Raw genomic sequence first — 8,675 nt, 5'->3', positions numbered from 1 at the left:
TGGCAAGCTTGAGATCTCAGGATTACTACAAGACAAAACCTCATAATGAACTGCCATGGGCACGTGTGTTTCCAGTAGAAGGGGAAAACCAAAGCAGGGGAGATGATTTCAGGCAATCTAACCACATTTGGCATATCTCAGTGAAAGAAAGGAAAAGAACCCAAAGGAAACTTAAAGAGAACAACCTGCAGGTCAAACCAACATATGTTGTTTTGTGTGTGGGCAGCTGTTCCTCATGGAAATTGGACTTGACAGCCGTGAGACCTGCTAATGAAAAGTGATGTTGATGAGAGATTCCTGCTTCGTCATCACTGACGATGATGGGAATTTACCTGGATCCTATGGCCAATACCCTTGTCCGTTGTGCCTGGACATTTTGCAGGGTAGGGGGAAACGGGGAAATCCTTCTCTTTCTACGGACCCCGAGCCTTAGCTTTGCCTTTCCTCTGATGTGAACAGTCCCTTGGGTTTCCTTCGTGTCCTGCTCGGCTGCGGTTGTCCAGAAGCTCCCGGTGCCGCGGCTGGGGCAGGGACCCCTTCCTCACGCCGAAGCTCCCTCCGGGGAGCGTGGGGGGCTCCCGCTCCTCCTCCCGCGGGGGGCGGCTGCGGGCCCTGCCCAGTGTGGGCGGCCGGGCCCGGCTGCGCGTTGGCTGCGGGCGGTGCCGCCAGTGAGGCTGCGCTGAGGCTGCGGGGCCGGATGGCCGAGCCGCCCGCCCCGCGCACTCGGGCGGCGGCCGGCAGCGGGCGAGCACACCGGGCGAGCCCTCCGTGCCGGGAGAGCCGGCCCTGCGGCACACGGCAGCGCCATGGTCTCATGGATCATCTCCAGGCTCGTGGTGTGAGTAGCTGCCGCTCGGCACCTGCAGCGTGCGCCCGCATGTCCGCGCGTCTGTGTGTGTGTGTGTGCGCGGCGTCCGCCCCGCTGCCCCTGCTGTGGATACCGGGCTAAATTTAGCAGGTTGTTGTCGGGGCCGGGGCGCTGGGCTGCCCGGCGGGTGAGGCAGGAGGTAGGTGGGTCAGGTGGGATTTTCCAGCATGAGAAAATCACCGGGGGTGGGGTGCAGGGTAAAGCGCTGCCGCGCTGTGCAGCGCAAGGTGACAGCGGAGAAAAAGAGCGGGTGACATCGCCCGGAGGGGCTCGGGGTCCGGACGGGCAATGGAGCATCCACGGGTGGGAAAATGGACACGGGCTTGTCTCGGCGCTTTGTTACCGGGCTCGGGGGGTCCCGAGGGGCTGATGGAGCATCCATGGGTGGGAAAATGGACACGGATTTGTCTCGGCGCTTTGTTACCGGGCTCGGGGGGTCCCGAGGGGCTGATGGAGCATCCACGGGTGGGAGAATGGACACGGATTTGTCTCGGCGCTTTGTTACCGGGCTCGGCGCGGCTGGGGGCTCGCGAGGGGGCGTGGGAGAGGCGGCCGCGGGGTCTCCCAGCCGCCGCTTTCTTCTGTCTGTTTCGCCAAATAAATAAAAATATTCCTTTCCTCTTTGCGACTCGCCGCCCGTCCTCTCAAAAGGCGACCTCGCTCTCCCTTTAACCTGTCAGTCTGGGTTGAAGAAGCGTGTGGCTCTTTGCGTTCGTCCTACAGCTTTTCCATGGCTGAAGCTGCTCTAGGTGGGAATAGATGTAAAAATTCCCTGGAAATTCTTCCCAGGCAACGGGGGGAAACGGAGCAAGCTCGAGGTATATGTTTATCTGCCCCATCTCAGGAGAGGTTTAGGGAGAAAAAGGCGTTTTGGATGTAATTTGGAAAATTCCTGGAGGAGGGAGATTACAGTCTTAAGGTGGGGCAGCAGGATGGCTGATCTCCCTCCTGGAAATGTGACTGGGGAAGGCTAATATATGGCATCAGATGAATAATTTGCCAGTTTTCTCCATCATATACATACAGATGCCTCTCCTGCAGATTCAGGAGGACATCTGTTGTGCTCTTAAGTTATTTTAGAGCATCTGTGATGGCCTGTCACTTTCTTTGTCTGAAAGAAACGTGCCATGATGTTGCACCATCAGCATGTTTCCAGAAAAGCATTTTCCTGGTCTCTTTTGCCGTATAAGATGAAATATCAAAAGGAAAACTCACCTTTGACTTAGTTATGTCTCTGTATCAGTAAGACATTAAATGTCAGATGTGAAGGTTTTAGGGGGCTCTGGAGCTGAATTTAGCCTCTGGAGGTCTGTCATCTGGATTCAGCTGCAGCTAGCCATTATTTGGCTTGCACTTCATTCTGGGAAAGAGTGTTAAATATTTAAAAGATTTAATCTGAACAATATAACTGTGCAGATATCTCTGCCAGCAATGTGTGATGTAGCATGTATTGTCTAAGGCAGCTTTTCTTTCTTCTTTTACTAGACTAATTTCCACTTTGAAAAACCCCACATTATTGTGTAACCCAGCTAATCCTCAAGAACAAAGAATGTCTACACAGAGATGGTAGTTCAACTTACTTGTCTCAGCACATGCACATCTACACAGATGATTTCATTGAAGACACATGGGCTGGGTAAAAATCTGCTAGGGGCAGGACCTGGAGTGATTCACCAGTCAGGTAATTAGCTGAGCACACAGACCTTCCTGCTCTCTTCAGTGTTATCACAATAACATGTCACAGCATGGACTCAGCTGTGCAGAGGGCAGTACCAGTTATTTGTTATGCTGCATTTTCAGTAGCAAATAATGAATCTGCAGTGTAAATATTAGTTATTTAGTAGTCATAGTAATAAGTAAGAGTTTTGCAAGGAAACCTAGGGCAAGCCAAGCTTGGTCACCACTTTCTTTCCACTGCTGAGTGTACATCCATCCTTTAAGACTATTTTGCACCAGGAAGTGCTGGTTTGTTAAGATCCCAGTCAGAAACTTGGACTCTTCAGAGTATTGCTTAAAACACCATTTGCTAGAGGTAGCATTGCATAAAACAAAGAGGAGAGTATAAATAATCTTACATTCCATCAGATCCCAGAAACCCTGAGCTGTCTGACATGGAGGAGCCCTCTGTCTGACACAGCACACCATGCAGATCTGTCTGTGGAAAGGTTGCCTTACACTTTGATCTTTTCAACTCTCAGAGCATTTTCTTTTTGTTTCGAAAGACATTTCCATTCCTCACTCCTACTGCCAGATGAAAAGGATGTTCACAAGAGAGCTTGCTGCTACACTTAGATGGAGACAAAGGTGAGCAGGTGGTTTAATGTCAGGTGATGAGCAAGTTTCTCCTGTATCCAAGAGGAATGTGCATCCCACACAGGCCAGACAGCCAGGATCCCCCTGCAGCACAGCACAGACCATCCAGAGTAACTGGGATTTGGATCCCTGACTCTTTGGTGTACAGAAGGCCTTCAGATTAGGATAATGGCAAAGATTTAAGCTATTTAATCCAGTTTTCCCATTTCATTATGAATCACTGGTTGATCCATCAGTACAGATAGCTGTGCTTAAGTAGAATGGCCACCTGGTTGGGCTTTTTTCCCTCTGCTTGTGTCTATGTAGTTGTTTTTTCATTAAATCTTATTAACTTATAAGGATTATGAAGAAAGTGGTGTGGTGTGGTTTAGTCACACTCTTAATGTTGATTTATGCTCTTATGACTTCTGCTGATCTCCACAGGGGCTATGTCTGATATGACTCAGCTAACAGAAAGGGCTTTAGACAAAAGCAAGCCTTTGCTTCCTTTGCTTTGTCTCTTAGGAGCTTTGCTGCTTCCACTGTCTCTGATTTGGTTGTTACTGGTTCTGTCCTGGCAGTTTCTATTTCCAAAGCATTGCTGAAGGAGAAGAACCTGTGAGCACTTCTCACCTTTTTCAGCAGGAAGCCAGGCAGCTCACTGCAAATCTTCTCTTACCTCATTTCACCTTTAATGTTTGGGCTTTATGTCCAGAGTGCTGGCTGGTTCTGTTCTGCCTGCAGAACTGTGTGCTGGGAACCCTCAGAAGAGAAATGATACCTTCAGAGCAGCATCTCTGCCATAGCTGTGTGTTAAAGTCAAGGATATTATGTTCAGGATCTGCCCTAGGTACTGTACAAATGTGAAACAAAAAGATAATCGTGTCCCTGGATGTCTTTTTCCTCTAAGAGCTCAATTCTCATTCTCCTGTGGTACTACTCCCAAGTAGCTTTTTCACTCATCTCAGTGAGAACAAAATCAGGACATTTCTTTTCTCATGGCAGTGGATTACAGATGACTTTTCCACCAAGGGATGCCTGTGATCTCTGGAATTGCAATTGACTTGTTCCTATGTATCTCACAGCAACTGGAGTGGGAAAACATCATTATTTGTAGGTTAATTACAGCCTTTTTTTATTCTTCATCTCTGAGTACATCTCAAAGGACATTCTGGAGCACCTGTATCTCAGTTTCTTCATCTGTGAAGTGTAATGAACTGTTGTGAATTTATCTTCCCTGAGGCAGACCAGAAGGGACCATTGGTCTGTCTTAGCACTACAAGTTATTGCTGTTCATTTCGAAGGAGATTCAATTTCCCTCAAAAGGCAGAGGCCTCTCTAGGAGGAGGACTTGGGATCTGTCTTTGTTATTGCAGACCAGTTCAGCTACAGTGCACAGCACTGGCAATCCTGGATAGCTACTTTTGGCTGTTGTCTACAGGCCCTTTGAAGTTAAAAGTTGTGTATATAAATGCAGCCTATTGTATTGGCATGGGAATCCTGTCCTTGCTCAGAAACATGAGACTTGGTTTATGTGCTTGGGATCACACAGAACAGAAATAAAGGGTTTTGGCTCCCATTCTGAAAGTTAGACACATCACACTGTCTGTTGAAAGACTTTCAATCTGGAACACGTGGCAGAGGAAGGAAATGTCAGTAGAAACAAAGCTGGGTTAGACAGGTTATCAGTAGATGATATGATGCTATGTGATGACTTAGGCATTTGAATTCCTCCTGTGAGAAGCTTAGAAGTGCATTGCAAATTGTTATAAAATGGTTAAATATGTTCTTCATGGTGAAAATCCACAGCCTTAATTATGCTTTTTTTGCCTGCATTTATTTTCTTTTAAATCAAGATATCATTAATGGCCTCTCTGATCTCTTATGTTTTGATGTGAAAGAGAATGGCAGCTTTAGGTATGTTTACTGGGAATTCCCATCCCTGTGTGCTGGCTGTCCCTGGAAGGGGTTGGATTTTGAACAAAATCAAAGGGGAACCAAAGAATTCTTTAACCTGATGTGTGATTTCCTTCTCTATCACAGTTTGTTAGCTTTCTCTTTCTTGGTTATTGTGATGCTGTTTTAGCAAGGCTGTGAGATTGGCCACCCCATCTTCACCTGGTGTCAATTCATAGTGCTACTGAGTCAGACATTGATTTCATCTTTGTATCTGTAAAGAATTTCCATTTTCAAGAAACTGAGCAGATCCTTCCTCCTCCCACTTTTCATGTGTATAGGAAGCCTGAAGAAATTTATGAATGAAACAAAACCTGAAAAGTCATATCATGGCTATTATCTGAAGGTAGAAAATGATAACTTGTGTCTTCTTTATGAGAGGCAGAGACAGGATCCACTCAAGCAGGCAGGGACTTCTCTCATAAAAGCAGAGCACAGCTTCAAGCTGTTGGTTATTGACGCATTAGCATTTCAGCTGATGTTACCACTTGATATTTATAATGTGTTGGTTATTGATACATCTGCATTTGTATTTTAGTTGACATACATCCTGTATGTGAAGGTCTGTAGTATTCACATATTCTCTGAACAGAGAGAGACTTAATTCTCTCCCAGGATTTTCCTGAGAAGCTGTGAGAAAGCTCAGAGGAAACAATTCTTATCTCCACTAAGGTCCTTCACAGCCTGCTTTACTTGGTGCTGGCAGGTGACATGAGGGATTCTGGTGTTCATTGCTCTCTACAGGCCTCACACCAGAGGTGTAAAATTATCTGAAAATACAGCAAAGGACCCGAAGTGCAGCTTGAGCTCCCAGCCAAGGCTGTGGGATGAGTTTGCAGTAGACTCTTCTGTGCTCTGGAGCTGGGAAGTGGGAAGGGCAGCCCCCCTGCCATACTTGGAGTTTACTGATAAATGTTACCTGTATAAAAAGTGGTGTAATGCCTCCAAAACAGAGGCTGCAGGCTTGCACTGCAGTATGAAGAGCACATGGTCTCTGTGGCTGTCATGTGCATCCCTGCTGCAGCCTTTGGCTCTGCTGAGGGGGCAGAACCTGTTGGTGACAGTAAGTGACAGAGGAGCAGCCAGCGCAGGTGCGACATTCGCCGTGCCCTTGGTGTGAAATGTGATCACGCTGCAGGGGACAGCAGGGGCTGCCTGCTGCTCTGGCAGCCCTGACCCAGATTTTCTGCCCAACACAGATGTGCTGGAAATGCTCCTGGCCCCAGTGGGGAAGGTTTTCTGGTGTGCACATCACAGATCTGACTGGTTCTGGGAGGATATTTTACCAGCCTGGCAGCTATGGGATCTAGCCAAGGGGCTTTGCCTCTGTACAGTATTTTGCCTTTGTAGGACTCTTTCCATTCACTGTATTAAAGCACTTTGAAGCATTATTTTTTGTTGTGTCATTAAAGGGGTTTTTACTGCCATTGTATGGGTAAGGGCACCAAGACACACAGAGATCAAGTGATGTGTACAGGGTATTCCACAGGGTAACAGGTAACATATTTCCTCCAGACTGTCTTGCTCAATAAATTAATAAAAGGCAACCCGATAAAGGGAATTGGGAAATGTGTGTGCAGTTTTTGTATGGATTTTTGATGGTGTGAGAGGGATAGAGCAAAACTACAGACTTAAATAGATGCTACTGAGGGAGTCAAACAACCAAAGGCCAAAGTATTTTGAATCATGACCTGTTCCTTTTCAGATCCTCAGTACTGTCCTTAGCGTAATAGTCAGCAGAAAGCAAGAGCCAGACCTTAATACAGGTTACTAAATCAGGCATTACACTGCTTAAAATTGGTTTCCTAATCACAGGAGGGAGATTTAGATCCAAGGTACTTGAGCTGTGGTCAGTCAGGATTTCAGCTCTAAACCAGAAACCCTCATCCAGGCAGTTATGTCCTAACTGATTTAGATAGAAGATGCCACTTTTTAATCATTTTTAGTTACAAGTTTTGTAATCTATTGAATTACAGTTTTGTAAGACATTACCATTTAAACATTTTGCCAGTTCCATGTGACTTATTATTTATCATCTATCCTTAAGCAACAGTGGGATATAAAATAAGCTGTGTGTTTCTTTCAAAGTTTGGATGGTCCAGTGATTAGGAATAATTGAGAAACACTTTCATGTACTCTTAGTGCAGTTAACAGAGTGAGACTGGAGCTTCCATCAGGGGTTGTGTGTTACATGGAGAGCTGTTGGGTCAAGGGGAAATGCTTGGCACAAATTGGATGAAGGAAGACAACACACAATCACACCTCCTTCTTCCTGAGCAGCAGTTGCTTCTGAACACTGAGCACTGCATTTGTGTTTCTGCTTCCATGTCTCAGCAGGCAGAGCTGATACCTTGGGAACTTTCAGGTTAATCAGGCTAAAGGTGGTGAAGATCTGAGAGCTGCAGTAGTATTAGTCAGTTTGGATTGCTGCAGAATCTTTGTATGACAAAATTTCTTCTATGTCTTCATTAGGCAGCAAGGATGTGAGTCTAGATTCCCTTTTGTTGGTTTGTCCACTTGGGACCACTCAGATTTCAGGCAGGTCTTGTGAGGTGAAATGGCCTAATGAAGGGATCCATCCATGTGATCAGGCTCATATGGCAAAATCTCCCTTAGATCACCTCTATGGTTGAAGTTAATCACATGCTGCTTTTTGCAGGGAAGGTCTCACATACTTTTGTTATCACTGGTATGCTACTTAGATTGCAAACTCTTGTGGGCAACAAGAGTATTTAGTATTTTTTAGTTCATTTAGTATTTTTTATCTTACAACATTTAGTTCATTTTAGTTCATTTAGTATTTTTTATCTTACAACATCTAGACAGTGGGGGATAGTCTCTAGGTGGTTCTTCTAAATTCTGTGGTAATAGAAAAATAAATAAGGTATGAATACATGCAATTCTGCATTCTAGGTAAATCATTCTTGAGACTGATCCTGTGCTCCTCAGTAGTTTCTCTGTGACACTCTTGCTGGTAAGGTGTTCATGCTCTGATTTGGCATTTTACATGCACGTAGTAAGACAGAATCTAAATTGATGAAATACAGGCAAAACAGATGGTGAGCAGAGTGGTGAGAAAGAGCTAGAAGAAGTGACAAAATGAAGATTGTATTTTATCTTTCCATGACTTGTGTGCTTTTGAAGAGGATGACTGAGGTAACAGGACACACCTGCTCATTCCATAGGTAGGACTTGGGAAGGCACTCCATGCCTGGAGCACCATGCCAGAGCTAAAAACATGGGTGGTACTTTCCCAGGATTTGTACACAGAACCACTCCATCTTTTGCTGTGAGCCTCAGAACAGGCCCAACTCCTTAGCAGAGAACCTGCTGCTTGTTTCTTGCAGACAAGAAAGAATAGAAGGGGAGGGCAAGGGATTTTAACTTGGGTGGTAAAGCAGAGATCTGCATGCTGGTAAAAGTGGTCACAGAGCCAGAAGCAGGGCAGGGATGGCATCGAAGGAGAGAAGCTGCTTGTACAGTAAGTAGAGATGAAGAGCAAGGATTGTGTTTCAGAAGGGACACACGTTTATATGGAGGCAGAGGATTGGGTGTCACG

At 45.9% G+C, this 8,675-nt stretch overlaps 1 protein-coding gene across 1 annotated transcript in view; it reads left to right on the top strand.

The window, feature by feature from the left end:
* The first annotated feature begins 686 nt into the window (after window positions 1-686).
* Window positions 687-8,675, top strand: part of REEP1 (receptor accessory protein 1) — a 68,645-nt gene continuing 60,656 nt past the window's right edge. Inside the window, exon 1 of the mRNA XM_066548762.1 lies at window positions 687-838. Coding sequence (XP_066404859.1) covers window positions 807-838 — 32 coding nt within the window. The 5' untranslated portion in view covers window positions 687-806. The remainder of the gene's footprint in view (window positions 839-8,675) is intronic.

The sequence above is a fragment of the Molothrus aeneus genome, chromosome 4 (genome assembly GCF_037042795.1).
Source record: "Molothrus aeneus isolate 106 chromosome 4, BPBGC_Maene_1.0, whole genome shotgun sequence".
In the NCBI taxonomy this organism is placed as follows: domain Eukaryota; kingdom Metazoa; phylum Chordata; class Aves; order Passeriformes; family Icteridae; genus Molothrus; species Molothrus aeneus.
Note: the sequence above shows the minus strand (reverse complement) of the source record. Positions and strands in the feature narration are given on the sequence as shown.